Below are 25000 nucleotides of genomic sequence, written 5' to 3' on the forward strand. Positions count from 1 at the left end.
GTATCTTGATACGTATCCTATTATAACTAAAATATCTTGATACGTATCATATTGTGACTAAAGTATCCTGATACGTATCGCATTGGGACTAAAGTATCTTGAGACGTATCGTATTGTGACTAAAGTATCTTGAGACGCATGTATTGTGACTAAAGTATCTTGATAGGTATCGTATTGCGACAAAAGTATCTTGATACGTATCCTATTATAACTAAAATATCTTGATACGTATGGTATTGTGACTAAAGTATCCTGATACGTATTGTATTGGGACAAAAGTATCCTGATACGTATCGTATTGGGACAAAAGTATCCAAATCCGTATCGTATTGTAACTAAAGTATCTTGAGACGCATGTATTGTGACTAAAGTATCTTGATAGGTATCGTATTGCGACAAAAGTATCTTGATACGTATCCTATTATAACTAAAATATCTTGATACGTATCATATTGTGACTAAAGTATCCTGATATGTATCGCATTGGGACTAAAGTATCTTGAGACGTATCATATTGTGACTAAAGTATCTTGAGAAGCATGTATTGTGACTAAAGTATCTTGATAGGTATCGTATTGCGACAAAAGTATCTTGATACGTATCCTATTATAGCTAAAATATCTTGATATGTATCGTATTGTGACTAAAGTATCCTGATACGTATCGTATTGGGACAAAAGTATCCTGATACGTATCGTATTGGGACAAAAGTATCCAAATCCGTATCGTATTGTAACTAAAGTATCTTGAGACGCATGTATTGTGACTAAAGTATCGTGATAGGTATTGTATTGCGACAAAAGCATCTTGATACGTATCCTATTATGACTAAAATATCTTGATACGTATCATATTGTGACTAAAGTATCCTGATACGTATCGCATTGGGACTAAAGTATCTTGAGACGTATCATATTGTGACTAAAGTATCTTGAGAAGCATGTATTGTGACTAAAGTATCTTGAGACGCATGTATTGTGACTAAAGTATCTTGATAGGTATCGTATTGCGACAAAAGTATCTTGATACGTATCCTATTATAGCTAAAATATCTTGATATGTATCGTATTGTGACTAAAGTATTCTGATACGTATCGTATCGGGACAAAAGTATCCAAATCCGTATTGTATTGTGACAAAAGTATCTTGATACGTACCGTATTGGGACTAAAGTATCTTGATACGTATCGTATTGGGACTAAAGTATCTTGATACGTATCCTATTATAGCTAAAATATCTTGATATGTATCGTATTGTGACTAAAGTATCCTGATACGTATCGTATCGGGACAAAAGTATCCAAATCCGTATTGTATTGTGACAAAAGTATCTTGATACGTACCGTATTGGGACTAAAGTATCTTGATACGTATCGTATTGGGACTAAAGTATCTCGATACGTATCGTTTTGTGACTAAAGTATCTCTATGTATCGTTTTGGGACTAAAGTATCTTGATACGTATCGAAGACCCAGGACACGTTGGGAAGACTATCTCTCCCGGCTGGCGTGGGAACGCCTCGGGATCCCCCGGGAGGAGCTGGACCAAGTGGCTGGGGAGAGGGAAGTCTGGGCTTCTCTGCTTAGGCTGCCGCCCCCGCGACCCGACCTCGGATACGCGGAAGAAGATGGATGGATGGATGGATGGACGGACGGGGCCACTTTGAATGTCTGCAATGTTTGTCAATCAAACGAAACTCATTGAAGCAAAAAAAGTGCAATTTGGTGCAGAAATGGCTTCTATTTACAACCTGAAGAGATTCCAGCGAGGCCGGTCTCATTCTCCGTTTCTCCACCCGGCCCACTCTCCGCTCTCACCAACCCGGCCCACTCTCCGCTCTCACCAACAATGGTGCTTCTGTGGAGGGAAGACCTCTGGTCTGTTTGAGAGGAGCATTGTTCCTTCATTGGTCGCTGCGCTACTGATTAGCTCACGGGTCAGCGCTGTGAGACATGGGCCTTGACTCCACTTGTGTTGTACGCTGTGAACACTTCCTCTTTCAACCAGCTTTAAAGTAGCAGGAGAGTGGAAACACACCTTTCATTGTGTCCATGAAACCATATCCAATTGTGTTTACAGTCCGCAAAATATGCGAGAAGACCGTCGGAAATGTCATAAAATAATCCGCTCCGAACACCTGCGGTCATTTCCGTAGATTGTACGTCACTGTAGTTACACTCTGATCATATTATTAGAGCAGTCATACTGGAAATACACACACATCGGAAAGAGATGTGCTGTTTAGCATTTTTATGCATTTGAAATCGTAAATACATTTCTAACAATTGAGTCAACAGATGGAGGTTCCGCTCATTATACTCTCTAATAACATCCAGAAAGCGCCAACAATACTCTATTCTATTATTTTGTACACATTATGAGGGACAAACTGTAAAAAAATGATTATTAATCTACTTGTTCATTTACTGTTAATATCTGCTTACTTTCTCTTTTAACATGTTCTATCTACACTTCTGTTCAAATGTAATAATCACTTATTCTTCTCTTCTTTGATACTTGACATTAGTTTTGGTTGATACCACACATTTAGGTATGGATGTGATACCAAGTAGTTACAGGATCATACAATGGTCATATTCAAAGTCCTCATGTGTCCAGGGACGTATTTACTGACTTTATAAACATAATATGAATTTTAAAAAAAGGAAAAAAAGATTTTGTGATGCTAAAAAATATCTATGTAATCATAGTAGTATGATTTTTTTATTATCTATAGCAGGGGCATTTGCGGCCCACAGCTAATGTTTTAAAGGCCCACGGCACAAAATACTATTAAAATAAACAAAAACATAACAAAAGTGAAATAAAAAAGGTGAAATGTAATTTAGAAAAAGTTGCAATGTTGACTAATAAAACAAAGCTGGGTTTTTTTTTCTTTCAAACTGTCATTGCTCAAAACATAATATTGCATCAAAATCAATGTTATTATGAATTATTGACCTATCCAAGGTTCCCATTACTTCACATCAAATATTACACTAAGAAAAATATTTTTGGTGGAAGATTTTGCAAATTTGGTAAATAAATAACCCAAAAAAATGTACATTTTGTTGTTTTCTTACTGTACCGAAAATGAACCGAACCGTGACCTCTAAACCGAGGTACGTACCGAACCGACGTTTTTGTGTACCGTTACACCCCTTTTGCTAACATTAGCAATTTCAGGCCGCAGGCTATCATTAGTGCCTAATTAATCTTCTCTCCAAGCTGCCGACCATCTTCTTACCACCTTATGTCACACTAGCTCTTATCACATTCTCCTGACTCCTTTTATTCATTCAAGTTTGCTTTTTACCAAGTTAGCTATTTTTTTTTTTTTTAGCCATTATGTCAACACTTGTCGGTTGTTTATTTTCCCCGTTGTGCCGGTTTTATCTTGAAGGTGTTTTATATGATTTTGGTAAGCGGATTAGGACATTCCTGCCCGGCAATCTGTTTGCCTCCGTCCATTTAACTCTTATCACAAATGGCGGAAATAATGGTTTTCCTCCTGTTTGGACCAATTTGGTTGTGCTGCTTGGCGTGATAATAAACCTGGCTGTTAATGTGAGAAAGTGCTTTTAAGAAAACTCATGATTAGCGGCATTTTTATAAGATTAAAAAACAAGTTGGTCCAGCTTTCTGCAAGTAGAACTTTGAAGCCTCCAGGCCACGATACCTGCAAAGGGATCGAGTCGACTATTCAAGGTTGTGTATTCTGGAATCTTAATGAAGCTTGTGGCATTTTAAGATCAGAGCACACTCGGTTTTATTCAGACTAATATTTATAAGGTTGCACAAGATACATTACATTTTCTTTCCCAGTATTCAAGAGACTGAGCTGTCTATCAAAAACAACTTTGGACTGGCACCCGAAATACTTCACTTTGAGAAGGCGAAAAGGTTATCCGATGAGGACAAATGAGATGTACAAAACATCAGGAAGGAAAGTGGAAACCCTGCGATCAACAGGAACTGGAACAAGACACATGGAGGACAAATGGCTGACTAAGGACAGAGAGACAAACTACTAATCACTAAATGTTGTGACACTGTATAGGAAGTAGGCTTGTCCTGGATACTTTTCAATACTTTTCTAAATAAAGGGAACCACAAAAAAAGGCATTATTGGCTTTATTTTAACAAAAAAAATCTTTGTGTACATGAAACATATGTTCATTATTGTCATTTAGTCCTTAAATAAAATAGTGAACATACTAGACAACTTGTCTTTTAGTAGTAAGTAAACAAACAAACATATGTTCATTATTGTCATTTAGTCCTTAAAGGCCTACTGAAAGCCACTACTACCGACCACGCAGTCTGATAGTTTATATATCAATGATGAAATCTTAACATTATAACACATGCCAATACGGCCGGGTTAACTTATAAAGTGACATTTTAAATTTGCCGCTAAACTTCCGGTTCGAAACGCCTCTGAGGATGACGTATGCGCGTGACGTAGCCCGGCGAACACGGGTATGCCTTCCACATTGAAGTCGATACGAAAAAGCTCTGTTTTCATTTCATAATTCCACAGTATTCTGGACATCTGTGTTCGTGAATCTGTTTCAATCATGTTCATTGCATTATGGAGAAGGAAGCCAAGCAAGCAAAGAAGAAAGTTGTCGGTGCGAAATGGACGTATTTTTCGAACGTAGTCAGCCACAACAGTACACAGCCGGCGCTTCTTTGTTTACATTCCCGAAAGATGCAGTCAAGATGGAAGAACTCGGATAACAGAGACTCTAACCAGGAGGACTTTTGATTTGGATACACAGACGCCTGTAGAGAACTGGGACAACACAGACTCTTACCAGGATTACTTTGATTTGGATGACAAAGACGCAGACGTGCTACTGTGAGTATGCAGCTTTGGCTTTTTTTTGCGTATGTACGTAACTTTTTTAAAATATATAAGCTTTATGAACCTTGGGTTAGGTGAACGGTCTTTTGGGCTGAGTGATTGTGTGTGTTGATCATGTGTTTGAATTGTATTGGCGTGTTCTATGGAGCTAGGAGCTAGCAGAGGAGCTAGCATAACACGTACCGTACCTACGTGCGCGTCACGTACGTAACTTTTTAAAAATATATAAGCTTTATGAACCTTGGATTAGGTGAACGGTCTTTTGGGCTGAGTGATTGTGTGTGTTGATCATGTGTTTGAATTGTATTGGCGTGTTCTATGGAGCTAGGAGCTAGCAGAGGAGCTAGCATAACACATACCGTACCTACGTGCGCGTCACGTACGTAACTTTTTAAAAATATATAAGCTTTATGAACCTTGGGTTAGGTGAACGGTCTTTTGGGCTGAGTGATTGTGTGTGTTGATCAGGTGTTTGAATTGTATTGGCGTGTTCTATGGAGCTAGGAGCTAGCAGAGGAGCTAGGAGCTAGCATAACAAACACGCAGGTGTTATTATGCAGGATTAATTTGTGGCATATTAAATATAAGCCTGGTTGTGTTGTGGCTAATAGAGTATATATATGTCTTGTGTTTATTTACTGTTGTAGTCATTCCCAGCTGAATATCAGGTACCGTGAGTATGCAGCCTTGGCTGCTAAACATTCGATAACTTGACCGTATGTGCGCGTCACGTACGTAACTTTTTAAAAATATATAAGCTTTATGAACCTTGGGTTAAGGAAACGGTCTTTTGGGCTGAGTGATGGTGTGTGTTGATCAGGTGTTTGAATTGTATTGGCGTGTTCTATGGAGCTAGGAGCTAGCAGAGGAGCTAGGAGCTAGCATAACAAACACGCAGGTGTTTTTATGCAGGATTAATTTGTGGCATATTAAATATAAGCCTGGTTGTGTTGTGGCTAATAGAGTATATATATGTCTTGTGTTTATTTACTGTTGTAGTCATTCCCAGCTGAATATCAGGTCACCCCCGGCTCTCACAGCATCTTCCCTATCTGAATAGCTTCAACTCCCCACTAGTCCTTCACTTGCACTTTACTCATCCACAAATCTTTCATCCTCGCTCAAATTAATGGGGAAATTGTCGCTTTCTCGGTCCGAATCTCTCTCACTTCATGCGGCCATCATTGTAAACAATAGGGAACTTTGCGTATATGTTCAACTGACTACGTCACGCTACTTCCGGTAGGGGCAAGCCTTTTTTTTATCAGATACCAAAAGTTGCAATCTTTATCGTCGTTGTTCTATACTAAATCCTTTCAGCAAAAATATGGCAATATCGCGAAATGATCAAGTATGACACATAGAATAGATCTGCTATCCCCGTTTAAATAAAAAAAATTCATTTCAGTAGGCCTTTAAATAAAATAGTGAACATACTAGACAACTTGTCTTTTAGTAGTAAGTAAACAAACAAACATATGTTCATTATTGTCATTTAGTCCTTAAATAAAATAGTGAACATACTAGACAACTTGTCTTTTAGTAGTAAGTAAACAAACAAACATATGTTTATTATTGTCATTTAGTTCTTAAATAAAATAGTGAACATACTAGACAACTTGTCTTTTAGTAGTAAGTAAACAAACAAACATATGTTTATTATTGTCATTTAGTCCTTAAATAAAATGTTGAACATACTAGACAACTTGTCTTTTAGTAGTAAGTAAACAAACAAACATATGTTTATTATTGTCATTTAGTCCTTCAATAAAATAGTGAACATACTAGACAACTTGTCTTTTAGTAGTAAGTAAACAAACAAACATATTGTTTATTATTGTCATTAAGTCCTAAAATAAAATAGTGAACATACTAGACAACTTGTCTTTTAGTAGTAAGTAAACAAACAAAGACTCCTAATTAGTCGTATGCAGTAACATCTAAAATTCAGTTTTTTATTACTATATTGTGTTGTAATATTTCTACTATTATTCTCCCAATGTTGTTTTTATTAACTTATTAATGTAATATTTGTATTTAAAATTTTATACATAATTTATCATGTTTTATACTCTATTTTTAGCTTTTTTTTTTCTTTCTCCCATGTGGACGCCTCAAAGGTGGCGTTTTCCCTCAACATGTTTTGTTTTTGTCTCTAAATAAATGGAAGCACAAAAATTGTCATTATTGTCTTTATTTGAACAAAAAATGTTAGTGTACATGAAACATATGTTTATTATTGTCATTTAGTACTTCAATAAAATAGTGAACATACTAGACAACTTGTCTTTTAGTAGTAAGTAAACAAACAAAGACTCCTAATTAGTCTGCTGACGTATGCAGTAACATATTGTGTCATTTATACACCTATTATTTTGTACACATTACAAAGGACAAACTGTAAAAATTGATTATTAATCTACTTGTTCATCTACTGTTAATATCTGCTATTTTCTCTTTTAACATGTTCTATCTACACTTCTGTTCAAATGTAATAATCACTCATTCTTCTCTTCTTTGATACTTTACATTAGTTTTGGATGATACCAAGCATTTAGGTATCGATCCGATACCAAGTAGTTACAGGATCATACATTGGTCATATTCAAAGTCCTCATGTGTCCAGGGACGTATTTACTGACTTTATAAAACATAATATACATTTTAAAAAAAGGAAAAAAGTTTTTGTGATGCTAAAAAATATCAATGTAATCACAGTAGTATCGACTAGATACGCTCTTGTACTTGGTGTTATTACAGTGGATGTCAGGTGTAGATCTACCCACGTGGTGAATTATATATATTATTATTATTATTATTATTATTACCAATATATATATACTTGCAGTGTGTATATTGTACATATTACATATTGTTATGAAGGTGTCTGTTACTACATTATATATATACTTGCAGTGTGTATATTGTACATATTACATATTGTTATGAAGGTGTCTGTTACTACATTATATATATACTTGCAGTGTGTATATTGTACAGATTACATATTGTTATGAAGGTGTTTGTTACTACATTATATTTATACTTGCAGTGTGTATATTGTACTTATTACATATTGTTATGAAGGTGTCTGTTACTACGTTATATATATACTTGCAGTGTGTATATTGTACATATTACATATTGTTATGAAGGTGTCTGTTACTACATTATATATATACTTGCAGTGTGTATATTGTACATATTACATATTGTTATGAAGGTGTTTGTTACTACATTATATTTATACTTGCAGTGTGTATATTGTACATATTACATGTTGTTATGAAGGTGTCTGTTACTACATTATATATATATATACTTGCAGTGTGTATATTGTACATAATACATATTGTTATGAAGGTGTCTGTTACTACATTATATATATACTTGCAGTGTGTATATTGTACATATTACATATTGTTATGAAGGTGTATGTTACTACATTATATATATACTTGCAGTGTGTATATTGTAGACATTACATATTGTTATGAAGGTGTTTGTTACTACATTATATTTATACTTGCAGTGTGTATATTGTACATATTACATGTTGTTATGAAGGTGTCTGTTACTACATTATATATATATATATACTTGCAGTGTGTATATTGTACATAATACATATTGTTATGAAGGTGTCTGTTACTACATTATATATATACTTGCAGTGTGTATATTGTACATATTACATATTGTTATGAAGGTGTCTGTTACTACATTATATATATACTTGCAGTGTGTATATTGTACATATTACATATTGTTATGTAGGTGTCTGTTACTACATTATATATATACTTGCAGTGTGTATATTGTACATATTACATATTGTTATGAAGGTGTCTGTTACTACATTATATATATACTTGCAGTGTGTATATTGTACATATTACATATTGTTATGAAGGTGTCTGTTACTACATGATATATATACTTGCAGTGTGTATATTGTACATATTACATATTGTTATGAAGGTGTCTGTTACTACATGATATATATACTTGCAGCGTGTATATTGTACATATTACATATTGTTATGAAGTTGTCTGTTACTACATTATATATATACTTGCAGTGTGTATATTGTAGATATTACATATTGTTATGAAGGTGTCTGTTACTACATTATATATATACTTGCAGTGTGTATATTGTACATATTACATATTGTTATGAAGGTGTCTGTTACTACATTATATATATATACTTGCAGTGTGTATATTGTACATATTACATATTGTTATGAAGGTGTCTTTTACTACATGATATATATATATATATATACTTGCAGCGTGTATATTGTACATATTACATATTGTTATGAAGTTGTCTGTTACTACATTATATATATACTTGCAGTGTGTATATTGTAGATATTACATATTGTTATGAAGGTGTCTGTTACTACATGATATATATACTTGCAGTGTGTATATTGTACATATTACATATTGTTATGAAGGTGTCTGTTACTACATGATATATATACTTGCAGTGTGTATATTGTACATATTACGTATTGTTATGAAGGTGTCTGTTACTACATTATATATATACTTGCAGTGTGTATATTGTACATAATACATATTGTTATGAAGGTGTCTGTTACTACATTATATATATACTTGCAGTGTGTATATTGTACATATTACATATTGTTATGACGGTGTCTGTTACTACATTATATATATACTTGCAGTGTGTATATTGTACATATTACATATTGTTATGAAGGTGTCTGTTACTACATTATATATATGAAATGTGAAATGGCGCTTTCCATTATTTTCGGCAGACTGCATTGCAAGATCCACCCAAGATTGGGTCCAAATGAATCCCTTCCTTACTGTGAATGTGTTTCCCTCCAGGAGCCATGTACACCACCACCTCTCTGCAACTGCCCAAGCAGGACGAGGAGGAGGAGGAGGAGGAGGAAGATGAGGAGCAAGGGGAGGAGTTTGTGTTTGATGACAGCGAAGGCGAGGAGACGCGCCAGGAGGGCGGCGAAGGGCTCGGTATTCGTGGCGTCTTCGTGCAACCAGAGTCCAAACCAGCGTCACAAGCTGTGCCAGACGTCACACAACAGGACGGAGGTGCCCGCAAGGAAGCGTCCATTTCCACCCAAGGTGAGACATTCCGTGCCAGGATGGTGACCCTTCACGGGAGGGTCGACCTGGCCAACAATGCAGAGTAAATAGTCAAGTCTTAACTTAGACATACCAAATATGCCATCCCAGCAGGCGTTGATTATACGTACATGTCCTTTAAAACTGACTTGGAAACAACGTTGAAAAATAGTTGCATTTGTAAACTGAGACAACGTTGGTGTCTAACGTTGGATCCACGTTGTTGGTTGGGAAATGACCAAGATTTTTTTTAATATTATTTTGATTTTATTATTATAATTTTGTTTTATTATATACATATATGTATATTACAATATCAAAATATAATTTTGATATTATTCTTATTATTATTATTATTCAACAGTCAAATCAACATCAGAACCCAACATTGATTAAACGTCGTCAAAAAGCATGTTGTTTCAACATTGTATTTGTGTTGTAGAATATTGGTTGGGAAATGACCAAATTTCAATGGTAAAATCAACGTCAGAACCCAACATTGAATAAATGTTGTCAAAAATAATTTTTGTTTTAATGTTGTATTTGGGTTGTAGAATATTGGTTGGGAAATAACCAAATATCAACGTCAGAACCTGACATTGATTAAACGTTGTCAAAAAGCAAATTCTTTCAACGTTAGGTTTGAGTTGTAGAATATTGGTTGGGAAATGACCAAAATTCAATGGTCAAAACAACGTCAGAACCCAACATTGATTAAACGTCGTCAAAAAGCATGTTGTTTCAACGTTGTATTTGTGTTGTAGAACATTGGTTGGACAATTACCTAATTTCAATGGTCAAATCAACGTCACAGCCCAACATTGAATAAATGCTGTTAAAAAGCATGTTGTTTCAACGTTAGGTTTGAGTTGTGTTGTAGAATATTGGTTGGAAAATAACCAAATATCAACGTCAGAACCCAACATTGCTTAAATGTTGTCAAAAAGCATGTTTCAACATTAGGTTTGAGTTGTAAAATATTGGTAGGAAAATGACCAAATTTCAATGGTCAAAACAACATCAGAACCCAACATTGATTAAACGTTGTCAAAAAGCATGTTGTTTCAACGTTGTAGTTGTGTTGTAGAATATTGGTTGGAAAATGACCAAAATTCAATGTCAAATCAACGTCACAACCCAACATTGAATAAATGTTGTCAAAAAGCATGTTGTTTCAACGTTAGGTTTGAGTTGTGTTGTAGAATATTGGTTGGAAAATTACCAAATATCAACATCAGAACCCAACATTGCTTAAATGTTGTCAAAAAGCATGTTGTTTCAACGTTAGGTTTGAGTTGTAAAATATTGGTAGGAAAATGACCAAATTTCAATGGTCAAAACAACATCAGAACCCAACATTGATTAAACGTCGTCAAAAAGCATGTTGTTTCAACGTTGTAGTTGTGTTGTAGACTATTGGTAGGAAAATGACCAAATTTTAACGGTCTTATCAATGTCAGAACCTGACATTGATTAAATGTTGTCAAAAAGCATGTTGTTTCAACGTTAGGTTTGAGTTGTAGAATATTGGTTGGGAAATGACCAAAATTCAATGATCAAAACAACGTCAGAACCCAACATTGGTTAATCGTCGTCAACCAGCATGTTGTTTCAACGTTGTATTTGTGTTGTAGAACATTGGTTGGATAATTACCTAATTTCAATGGTCAAATCAATGTCACAACCCAACATTGAATAAATGCTGTTAAAAAGCATGTTGTTTCAACGTTAGGTTTGAGTTGTGTTGTAGAATATTGGTTGGAAAATAACCAAATATCAACATCAGAACCCAACATTGCTTAAATGTTGTCAAAAAGCATGTTTCAACATTAGGTTTGAGTTGTAAAATATTGGTAGGAAAATGACCAAATTTCAATGGTCAAAACAACATCAGAACCCAACATGGATTAAACGTTGTCAAAAAGCATGTTGTTTCAACGTTGTAGTTGTGTTGTAGAATATTGGTTGGAAAATGACCAAAATTCAATGTCAAATCAACGTCACAACCCAACATTGAATAAATGTTGTCAAAAAGCATGTTGTTTCAACGTTAGGTTTGAGTTGTGTTGTAGAATATTGGTTGGAAAATTACCAAATATCAACATCAGAACCCAACATTGCTTAAATGTTGTCAAAAAGCATGTTGTTTCAACGTTAGGTTTGAGTTGTAAAATATTGGTAGGAAAATGACCAAATTTCAATGGTCAAAACAACATCAGAACCCAACATTGATTAAACGTCGTCAAAAAGCATGTTGTTTCAACGTTGTCTTTGTGTTGTAGACTATTGGTAGGAAAATGACCAAATTTTAACGGTCTTATCAATGTCAGAACCTGACATTGATTAAATGTTGTCAAAAAGCATGTTGTTTCAACGTTAGGTTTGAGTTGTAGAATATTGGTTGGGAAATGACCAAAATTCAATGATCAAAACAACGTCAGAACCCAACATTGGTTAATCGTCGTCAACCAGCATGTTGTTTCAACGTTGTATTTGTGTTGTAGAACATTGGTGGGATAATTACCTAATTTCAATGGTCAAATCAATGTCACAACCCAACATTGAATAAATGCTGTTAAAAAGCATGTTGTTTCAACGTTAGGTTTGAGTTGTGTTGTAGAATATTGGTTGGAAAATAACCAAATATCAACATCAGAACCCAACATTGCTTAAATGTTGTCAAAAAGCATGTTTCAACATTAGGTTTGAGTTGTAAAATATTGGTAGGAAAATGACCTAATTTCAATGGTCAAAACAACATCAGAACCCAACATTGATTAAACGTCGTCAAAAAGCATGTTGTTTCAACGTTGTAGTTGTGTTGTAGAATATTGGTAGGAAAATGACCAAATTTTAACGGTCTTATCAACGTCACAACCTGACATTGCTTAAATGTTGTCAAAAAGCATGTTGTTTCAACGTTAGATTTGAGTTGTAGAATATTGGTTGGGAAATGACCAAAATTCAATGATCAAAACAACGTCAGAACCCAACATTGATTAAACGTCGTCAACCAGCATGTTGTTTCAACGTTGTATTTGTGTTGTAGAACATTGGTTGGAAAATTACCTAATTTCAGTGGTCAAATAAACGTCACAGCCCAACATTGAATAAATGCTGTTAAAAAGCATGTTGTTTCAATGTTAGGTTTGAATTGTGTTGTAGAATATTGGTTGGAAAATAACCAAATATCAACATCAGAACCCAACATTGCTTAAATGTTGTCAAAAAGCATGTTTCAACATTAGGTTTGAGTTGTAAAATATTGGTAGGAAAATGACCAAATTTCAATGGTCAAAACAACATCAGAACCCAACATGGATTAAACGTTGTCAAAAAGCATGTTGTTTCAACGTTGTAGTTGTGTTGTAGAATATTGGTTGGAAAATGACCAAAATTCAATGTCAAATCAACGTCACAACCCAACATTGAATAAATGTTGTCAAAAAGCATGTTGTTTCAACGTTAGGTTTGAGTTGTGTTGTAGAATATTGGTTGGAAAATTACCAAATATCAACATCAGAACCCAACATTGCTTAAATGTTGTCAAAAAGCATGTTGTTTCAACGTTAGGTTTGAGTTGTAAAATATTGGTAGGAAAATGACCAAATTTCAATGGTCAAAACAACATCAGAACCCAACATTGATTAAACGTCGTCAAAAAGCATGTTGTTTCAACGTTGTCTTTGTGTTGTAGACTATTGGTAGGAAAATGACCAAATTTTAACGGTCTTATCAATGTCAGAACCTGACATTGATTAAATGTTGTCAAAAAGCATGTTGTTTCAACGTTAGGTTTGAGTTGTAGAATATTGGTTGGGAAATGACCAAAATTCAATGATCAAAACAACGTCAGAACCCAACATTGGTTAATCGTCGTCAACCAGCATGTTGTTTCAACGTTGTATTTGTGTTGTAGAACATTGGTGGGATAATTACCTAATTTCAATGGTCAAATCAATGTCACAACCCAACATTGAATAAATGCTGTTAAAAAGCATGTTGTTTCAACGTTAGGTTTGAGTTGTGTTGTAGAATATTGGTTGGAAAATAACCAAATATCAACATCAGAACCCAACATTGCTTAAATGTTGTCAAAAAGCATGTTTCAACATTAGGTTTGAGTTGTAAAATATTGGTAGGAAAATGACCTAATTTCAATGGTCAAAACAACATCAGAACCCAACATTGATTAAACGTCGTCAAAAAGCATGTTGTTTCAACGTTGTAGTTGTGTTGTAGAATATTGGTAGGAAAATGACCAAATTTTAACGGTCTTATCAACGTCACAACCTGACATTGCTTAAATGTTGTCAAAAAGCATGTTGTTTCAACGTTAGATTTGAGTTGTAGAATATTGGTTGGGAAATGACCAAAATTCAATGATCAAAACAACGTCAGAACCCAACATTGATTAAACGTCGTCAACCAGCATGTTGTTTCAACGTTGTATTTGTCTTGTAGAACATTGGTTGGAAAATTACCTAATTTCAGTGGTCAAATAAACGTCACAGCCCAACATTGAATAAATGCTGTTAAAAAGCATGTTGTTTCAATGTTAGGTTTGAATTGTGTTGTAGAATATTGGTTGGAAAATTACCAAATATCAATGTCAGAACCCAACATTGATTAAACGTCAAAAAGAAAATTGTTTAAACGTTAAGTTTGAGTTGTAGAATATTGGTTGGGAAATGACCAAAATACAATGGCCAAAACAACTTCAAAACCCAACATTGATTAAACGTTGTCAAAAAGCATGTTGTTTCAACGTTGTATTTGTGTTGTAGAATATTGGTTGGAAAATGACCAAAATTCAATGGTCAAATCAACGTCAGAACGCAACATTGAATAAATGTTGTGAAAAAGCATGTTGTTTCAACGTTAGGTTTGAGTTGTGTTGTAGAATATTGGTTGGAAAATTACCAAATATCAACATCAGAACCCAACATTGCTTAAACATTGTCAAAAAGCATATTGTTTCAACATTAGGTTTGAGTTGTAAAATATTGGTAGGAAAATGACCAAATTTCAATGGTCAAAACAACATCAGAACCCAACATTGATTAAACGTGGTCAAAAAGCATGTTGTTTCAACGTTGTATTTGTGTTGTAGAATATTGGTTGGAAAATGACCAAATTTTAACGGTCTTATCAACGTCACAACCTGACATTGATTAAATGTTGTCAAAAAGCATGTTGTTTCAACGTTAGATTTGAGTTGTAGAATATTGGTTGGGAAATTACCAAAATTCAATGATCAAATCAACATCAGAACCCAACATTGGTTAATCGTCGTCAACCAGCATGTTGTTTCAACGTTGTATTTGTGTTGTAGAACATTGGTTGGAAAATTACCTAATTTCAATGGTCAAATCAACGTCACAGCCCAACATTGAATACCGGTAAATGTTGTCAAAAAGCATGTTGTTTCAACGTTAGGTTTGAGTTGTGTTGTAGAATATTGTTTGGAAAATAACCAAATATCAACATCAGAACCCAACATTGCTTAAATGTTGTCAAAAAGCATGTTTCAACATTAGGTTTGAGTTGTAAAATATTGGTAAGAAAATGACCAAATTTCAATGGTCAAAACAACATCAGAACCCAACATTGATTAAACGTGGTCAAAAAGCATGTTGTTTCAACGTTGTAGTTGTGTTGTAGAATATTGGTAGGAAAATGACCAAATTTTAACGGTCTTATCAACGTCACAACATGACATTGCTTAAATGTTGTCAAAAAGCATGTTGTTTCAACGTTGTATTTGAGTTGTAGAATATTGGTTGGGAAATGACCAAAATTCAATGATCAAAAGAACGTCAGAACCCAACATTGATTAAACGTCGTCAACCAGCATGTTGTTTCAACGTTGTATTTGTGTTGTAGAACATTGGTTGGAAAATTACCTAATTTCAGTGGTCAAATCAACGTCAGAACCCAACATTGAATAAATGCTGTTAAAAAGCATGTTGTTTCAACGTTAGGTTTGAATTGTGTTGTAGAATATTGGTTGGAAAATTACCAAATATCAATGTCAGAACCCAACATTGATTAAACGTCAAAAAGCAAATTGTTTAAACGTTAAGTTTGAGTTGTAGAATATTGGTTGGGAAATGACCAAAATTCAATGGTCAAAACAACTTCAAAACCCAACATTGATTAAACGTTGTCAAAAAACATGTTGTTTCAACGTTGTATTTGTGTTGTAGAATATTGGTTGGAAAATGACCAAAATTCAATGGTCAAATCAACGTCAGAACGCAACATTGAATAAATGTTGTCAAAAAGCATGTTGTTTCAATGTTAGGTTTGAGTTGTGTTGTAGAATATTGGTTGGAAAATTACCAAATATCAACATCAGAACCCAACATTGCTTAAACATTGTCAAAAAGCATATTGTTTCAACATTAGGTTTGAGTTGTAAAATATTGGTAGAAAAATGACCAAATTTCAATGGTCAAAACAACATCAGAACCCAACATTGATTAAACGTGGTCAAAAAGCATGTTGTTTCAACGTTGTAGTTGTGTTGTAGAATATTGGTTGGAAAATTACCAAATATCAACATCAGAACCCAACATTGCTTAAATGTTGTCAAAAAGCATGTTGTTTCAACATTAGGTTTGAGTTGTAAAATATTGGTAGGAAAATGACCAAATTTCAATGGTCAAAACAACATCAGAACCCAACATTGATTAAACGTCGTCAAAAAGCATGTTATTTCAACGTTGTAGTTGTGTTGTAGAATATTGGTAGGAAAATGACCAAATTTTAACGGTCTTATCAACGTCAGAACCTGACATTGATTAAATGTTGTCAAAAAGCATGTTGTTTCAACGTTAGATTTGAGTTGTAGAATATTGGTCGGGAAATAACCAAAATTCAATGATCAAATCAACATCAGAACCCAACATTGGTTAATCGTCGTCAACCAGCATGTTGTTTCAATGTTGTATTTGTGTTGTAGAACATTGGTTGGAAAATTACCTAATTTCAATAGTCAAATCAATGTCACAGCCCAACATTGAATAAATGCTGTTAAAAAGCATGTTGTTTCAACGTTAGGTTTGAGTTGTGTTGTAGAATATTGTTTGGAAAATAACCAAATATCAACATCAGAACCCAACATTGCTTAAATGTTGTCAAAAAGCATGTTGTTTCAACGTTGTAGTTGTGTTGTAGAATATTGGTAGGAAAATGACCAAATTTTAACGGTCTTATCAACGTCAGAACCCAACATTGCTTAAATGTTGTCAAAAAGCATGTTTCAACATTAGGTTTGAGTTGTAAAATATTGGTAGGAAAATGACCAAATTTTAACGGTCTTATCAACGTCAGAACCTGACATTGATTAAATGTTGTCAAAAAGCATGTTGTTTCAACGTTAGATTTGAGTTGTAGAATATTGGTCGGGAAATAACCAAAATTCAATGATCAAATCAACATCAGAACCCAACATTGGTTAATCGTCGTCAAAAAGCATGTTATTTCAACGTTGTAGTTGTGTTGTAGAATATTGGTAGGAAAATGACCAAATTTTAACGGTCTTATCAACGTCAGAACCTGACATTGATTAAATGTTGTCAAAAAGCATGTTGTTTCAACGTTAGATTTGAGTTGTAGAATATTGGTCGGGAAATAACCAAAATTCAATGATCAAATCAACATCAGAACCCAACATTGGTTAATCGTCGTCAACCAGCATGTTGTTTCAATGTTGTATTTGTGTTGTAGAACATTGGTTGGAAAATTACCTAATTTCAATAGTCAAATCAATGTCACAGCCCAACATTGAATAAATGCTGTTAAAAAGCATGTTGTTTCAACGTTAGGTTTGAGTTGTGTTGTAGAATATTGTTTGGAAAATAACCAAATATCAACATCAGAACCCAACATTGCTTAAATGTTGTCAAAAAGCATGTTGTTTCAACGTTGTAGTTGTGTTGTAGAATATTGGTAGGAAAATGACCAAATTTTAACGGTCTTATCAACGTCAGAACCCAACATTGCTTAAATGTTGTCAAAAAGCATGTTTCAACATTAGGTTTGAGTTGTAAAATATTGGTAGGAAAATGACCAAATTTTAACGGTCTTATCAACGTCAGAACCTGACATTGATTAAATGTTGTCAAAAAGCATGTTGTTTCAACGTTAGATTTGAGTTGTAGAATATTGGTCGGGAAATAACCAAAATTCAATGATCAAATCAACATCAGAACCCAACATTGGTTAATCGTCGTCAACCAGCATGTTGTTTCAATATTGTATTTCTGTTGTAGAACATTGGTTGGAAAATTACCTAATTTCAATAGTCAAATCAATGTCACAGCCCAACATTGAATAAATGCTGTTAAAAAGCATGTTGTTTCAACGTTAGGTTTGAGTTGTGTTGTAGAATATTGTTTGGAAAATAACCAAATATCAACATCAGAACCCAACATTGCTTAAATGTTGTCAAAAAGCATGTTGTTTCAACATTAGGTTTGAGTTGTATAATATTGGTAAGAAAATGACCAAATTTCAATGGTCAAAACAACATCAGAACCCAACATTGATTAAACGTCGTCAAAAAGCATGTTGTTTCAACGTTGTAGTTGTGTTGTAGAATATTGGTAGGAAAATGACCAAATTTTAACGGTCTTATCAACGTCAGAACCCAACATTGGTTAAATGTTGTCAAAAAGCATGTTGTTTCAACGTTGTAGTTGTGTTGTAGAATATTGGTAGGAAAATGACCAAATTTTAACGGTCTTATCAACGTCAGAACCCAACATTGCTTAAATGTTGTCAAAAAGCATGTTTCAACATTAGGTTTGAGTTGTAAAATATTGGTAGGAAAATGACCAAATTTCAATGGTCAAAACAACATCAGAAACCAACATTGATTAAACGTCGTCAAAAAGCATGTTGTTTCAACGTTGTATTTGTGTTGTAGAATATTGGTTGGGAAATTACCAAATTTCAATGATCAAAACAACATCAGAACCCAACATTGGTTAATCGTCGTCAACCAGCATGTTGTTTCAACGTTGTGTTTGTGTTGTAGAATATTTGTTGGAAAATTACCAAAATTCAATGGTCAAAACAACATCAGAACCCAACATTGATTAAACGTCGTCAAAAAGCATGTTGTTTCAACGTTGTAGTTGTGTTTTAGAATATTGGTAGGAAAATGACCAAATTTTAACGGTCTTATCATCGTCAGAACCTGACATTGATTAAATGTTGTCAAAAAGCATGTTGTTTCAACGTTAGATTTGAGTTGTAGAATATTGGTTGGGAAATGACCAAAAATCAACGGTCAAATCAACATCAGAACCCAACATTGATTAAACGTCGTCAAAAAGCATGTTGTTTCAACGTTGTAGTTGTGTTGTAGAATATTGGTTGGAAAATTACCAAATTTTAACGGTCTTATCAACGTCAGAACCTGACATTGATTAAATGTTGTCAAAAAGCATGTTGTTTCAATGTTAGATTTGAGTTGTAGAATATTGGTCGGGAAATGACCAACATTCAATGATCAAATCAACGTCAGAACCCAACATTGGTTAATCGTCGTCAACCAGCATGTTGTTTCAACGTTGTATTTGTGTTGTAGAACATTGGTTGGAAAATGACCAAAATTCAATGGTTGAATCAACGTCACAACCCAACATTGAATAAATGTTGTCAAAAAGCATGTTGTTTCAACGTTAGGTTTGAGTTGTGTTGTAGAATATTGGTTGGAAAATAACCAAATATCAACGTCAGAACCCAACATTGCTTAAATGTTGTCAAAAAGCATGTTGTTTCAACATTAGGTTTGAGTTGTAAAATATTGGTAGGAAAATGACCAAATTTCAATGGTCAAAACAACATCAGAACTCAACATTGATTAAACGTCGTCAAAAAGCATGTTGTTTCAACGTTGTCTTTGTGTTGTAGAATATTGGTAGGAAAATGACCAAAATTCAATGGTCAAAACAACATCAGAACCCAACATTGGTTAATCGTCGTCAAGCAGCATGTTGTTTCAACGTTGTGTTTGTGTTGTAGAATATTGGTTGGAAAATGACCAAAATTCAATGGTCAAATCAACGTCAGAACCCAACATTGAATAAATGTTGTCAAAAAGCATGTTGTTTCAACGTTAGGTTTGAGTTGTGTTGTAGAATATTGGTTGGAAAATTACCAAATATCAACGTCAGAACCCAACATTGCTTAAATGTTGTCAAAAAGCATGTTGTTTCAACATTAGGTTTGAGTTGTAAAATATTGGTAGGAAAATGACCAAATTTCAATGGTCAAAATAACATCAGAACTCAACATTGATTAAACGTCGTCAAAAAGCATGTTGTTTCAACGTTAGGTTTGAGTTGTGTTGTAGAATATTGGTTGGAAAATAACCAAATATCAACGTCAGAACCCAACATTGCTTAAATGTTGTCAAAAAGCATGTTGTTTCAACATTAGGTTTGAGTTGTAAAATATTGGTAGGAAAATGACCAAATTTCAATGGTCAAAACAACATCAGAACTCAACATTGATTAAACGTCGTCAAAAAGCATGTTGTTTCAACGTTGTCTTTGTGTTGTAGAATATTGGTAGGAAAATGACCAAAATTCAATGGTCAAAACAACATCAGAACCCAACATTGGTTAATCGTCGTCAAGCAGCATGTTGTTTCAACGTTGTGTTTGTGTTGTAGAATATTGGTTGGAAAATGACCAAAATTCAATGGTCAAATCAACGTCAGAACCCAACATTGAATAAATGTTGTCAAAAAGCATGTTGTTTCAACGTTAGGTTTGAGTTGTGTTGTAGAATATTGGTTGGAAAATTACCAAATATCAACGTCAGAACCCAACATTGCTTAAATGTTGTCAAAAAGCATGTTGTTTCAACATTAGGTTTGAGTTGTAAAATATTGGTAGGAAAATGACCAAATTTCAATGGTCAAAACAACATCAGAACCCAACATTGATTAAACGTCGTCAAAAAGCATGTTGTTTCAACGTTAGATTTGAGTTGTAGAATATTGGTAGGAAAATGACCAAATTTTAACGGTCTTATCAACGTCAGAACCTGACATTGATTAAATGTTGTCAAAAAGCATCTTGTTTCAACGTTGTATTTGTGTTGTAGAACATTGGCTGGATAATTACCTAATTTCAGTGGTCAAATCAACGTCACAGCCCAACATTGAATAAATGCTGTTAAAAAGCATGTTGTTTCAACGTTAGGTTTGAGTTGTGTTGTAGAATATTGGTTGGAAAATAACCAAATATCAACGTCAGAACCCAACATTGCTTAAATGTTGTCAAAAAGCATGTTGTTTCAACGTTGTAGTTGTGTTGTAGTATATTGGTTGGAAAATGACCAAAATTCAATGGTCAAATCAATGTCAGAACCCAACATTGAATAAATGTTGTCAAAAAGCATGTTGTTTCAACGTTAGGTTTGAGTTGTGTTGTAGAATATTGGTTGGAAAATTACCAAATATCAACGTCAGAACCCAACATTGCTTAAATGTTGTCAAAAAGCATGTTGTTTCAACATTAGGTTTGAGTTGTAAAATATTGGTAGGAAAATGACCAAATTTCAATGGTCAAAACAACATCAGAACCCAACATTGATTAAACGTCGTCAAAAAGCATGTTGTTTCAACGTTGTAGTTGTGTTGTAGAATATTGGTAGGAAAATGACCAAATTTTAACGGTCTTATCAACGTCAGAACCTGACATTGATTAAATGTTGTCAAAAAGCATGTTGTTTCAACGTTAGATTTGAGTTGTAGAATATTGGTCGGGAAATAACCAAAATTCAATGATCAAATCAACATCAGAACCCAACATTGGTTAATCGTCGTCAACCAGCATGTTGTTTCAATGTTGTATTTGTGTTGTAGAACATTGGTTGGAAAATTACCTAATGTCAATAGTCAAATCAATGTCACAGCCCAACATTGAATAAATGCTGTTAAAAAGCATGTTGTTTCAACGTTAGGTTTGAGTTGTGTTGTAGAATATTGTTTGGAAAATAACCAAATATCAACATCAGAACCCAACATTGCTTAAATGTTGTCAAAAAGCATGTTGTTTCAACGTTGTAGTTGTGTTGTAGAATATTGGTAGGAAAATGACCAAATTTTAACGGTCTTATCAACGTCAGAACCCAACATTGCTTAAATGTTGTCAAAAAGCATGTTTCAACATTAGGTTTGAGTTGTAAAATATTGGTAGGAAAATGACCAAATTTTAACGGTCTTATCAACGTCAGAACCTGACATTGATTAAATGTTGTCAAAAAGCATGTTGTTTCAACGTTAGATTTGAGTTGTAGAATATTGGTCGGGAAATAACCAAAATTCAATGATCAAATCAACATCAGAACCCAACATTGGTTAATCGTCGTCAACCAGCATGTTGTTTCAATATTGTATTTGTGTTGTAGAACATTGGTTGGAAAATTACCTAATTTCAATAGTCAAATCAATGTCACAGCCCAACATTGAATAAATGCTGTTAAAAAGCATGTTGTTTCAACGTTAGGTTTGAGTTGTGTTGTAGAATATTGTTTGGAAAATAACCAAATATCAACATCAGAACCCAACATTGCTTAAATGTTGTCAAAAAGCATGTTGTTTCAACATTAGGTTTGAGTTGTATAATATTGGTAAGAAAATGACCAAATTTCAATGGTCAAAACAACATCAGAACCCAACATTGATTAAACGTCGTCAAAAAGCATGTTGTTTCAACGTTGTAGTTGTGTTGTAGAATATTGGTAGGAAAATGACCAAATTTTAACGGTCTTATCAACGTCACAACCTGACATTGCTTAAATGTTGTCAAAAAGCATGTTGTTTCAACGTTTGGTTTGAGTTGTGTTGTAGAATATTGGTTGGAAAATTACCAAATATCAACGTCAGAACCCAACATTGATTAAATGTTGTCAAAAAGCATGTTGTTTCAACATTAGGTTTGTGTTGTAGAATATTGGTAGGAAAATGACCAAATTTCAACGGTCAAATCAACGTCAGAACCCAACATTGATTAAACGTTGTCAAAAAGCATGTTGTTTCAATGTTGTATTTGTGTTGTAGAATGTTGGTTGGAAAATGACCAAATTTCAATGGTCTTATCAACATCAGAACCCAACATTGATTAAACGTCGTCAAAAAGCATGTTGTTTCAACGTTATATTTGAGTTGCTCAACATCAGGACCTAATCCAACAAGTTCTCAACGTTGTTTCCATGTCTTGTGCCTGCTGGGATAACGGATTTCAACTCATAAAACAACTCAATATGCGCCTCATTTAGGATGGCTGAGTTGTTATTTTCTGATATATTGCAAGATGGTCATAAATAGCAAAGCAATGATGTCATGGCATTGCCGGAAGATTGTTTTTTCATATAAATAATATTTGCATAGCTGTATATATTCTGGGATTTATATCGGGATGTGATGTGGCAAAGGCTCTTTTTTGGAAAAATAAAATAAAAATATCGCACTTTACTGTGGATGCTGATCTCGCCAATTTTGTACTATTAGTTTTCAGCACAGTCTTATATTAGGGGTTGTAAAGCCCCAAAAAGAAGGTAAACATTGTAAACCACATGATTCAGTATATTACATATTTAAAAGCCATTTTTAAAACTAAGTTGGGACTCAAAATAGGTCAATTTGCTAACTATCAATAATACATTTTCTGTACAGTACTTTCCTGACTATAGAGTATATATACCGGTATATAAGCTGCACCCGCAAATAAAAAAGAAATAAGTTTTTTCAATATTTTAGCCGCATCGGACTGTAAGCCACATAAATATACGTTAAGAAATTATTTATTTACACATGAATATTTTGTAAATGTTTATTTACATACCTTACTTGTTTCCAAAGGGTGTTTGTAACACGAGAGTAAAACGGCTGATCAAACAAAACAGAAGTCATTGTCATAGCTAGCTCTCCAACCAGCTCAACAGACTCAATAACTCCACGCTGACGTTTTGGTGAATTTACTGAGGAATTTGTGAAAGTGAAACAATACAAAAAGAATGCCATTGTAAGTTAATAATACTAACACAGACACTCGTAAACGTATTAGCATATTAGCTAATGCTAACGACGCTGGCTTGATTACATTACAAATATGCATGAAAACACCCCTACAGACATCACACATGAGACAGTATAGTAAGTAAGAATAGTTTTAGTAAGTAAGAATAGTTTTAGTTATATTGTAAAACTTACAAACGTTGCTTGGAGTGATGAATGAAGAATCCATACGAGTAGAAACGCTATGGACGACTAGAAAAGGGAACAACATTTCTACTTCCGGCTGAATGATTTACAAACCCCGTTTCCATATGAGTTGGGAAATTGTGTTAGATGTAAATATAAACAGAATACAATGATTTGCAAATCCTTTTCAACACATATTTAATTGAATGCACTACAAAGACAACATATTTGATGTTCAAACTCATAAACTTTATTTTTTTTTTGCAAATAATAATTAACTTAGAATTTCATAGCTGCAACACGTGCCAAAGTAGTTGGGAAAGGGCATGTTCACCACTGTGTTACATGGCCTTTCCTTTTAACAACACTCAGTAAGCTGACAGGGGCATGACATCATAGGACACTTTCACTGACAGGGGCATGACATCATAGGACAGTTTCACTGTCAGGTGCATGACATCATCAGACAGTTTCACTGACAGGAGCATGACATCATAGGACAGTTGCACTGACAGGGGCATGACATCATAGGACAGTTTCACTGACAAGGGCATGACATCATAGGACACTTTCACTGACAGGGGCATGACATCATAGGACACTTTCACTGACAGGGGCATGACATCATAGGACAGTTTCACTGACAGGGGCATGACATCATAGGACAGTTGCACTGACAGGGGCATGACATCATAGGACACTTTCACTGACAGGGGCATGACATTATAGGACACTTTCACTGACAGGGGCCTGACATCATAGGACA

The 25000-nt window shown here is 34.2% G+C and overlaps 1 protein-coding gene across 1 annotated transcript in view; it reads left to right on the top strand.

Moving 5' to 3' along the window:
• LOC133643337 (major centromere autoantigen B-like) overlaps positions 1 to 25000 on the top strand; it is a 93426-nt gene that overhangs the window by 30868 nt on the left and 37558 nt on the right. The window contains exon 2 of the mRNA XM_062037824.1: positions 9747 to 10004. Within this exon, the coding sequence (XP_061893808.1) occupies positions 9752 to 10004 (253 nt within the window). The 5' untranslated portion in view covers positions 9747 to 9751. The remainder of the gene's footprint in view (positions 1 to 9746; positions 10005 to 25000) is intronic.

This window comes from Entelurus aequoreus, linkage group LG26, assembly GCF_033978785.1.
Source record: "Entelurus aequoreus isolate RoL-2023_Sb linkage group LG26, RoL_Eaeq_v1.1, whole genome shotgun sequence".
Classification (NCBI taxonomy): domain Eukaryota; kingdom Metazoa; phylum Chordata; class Actinopteri; order Syngnathiformes; family Syngnathidae; genus Entelurus; species Entelurus aequoreus.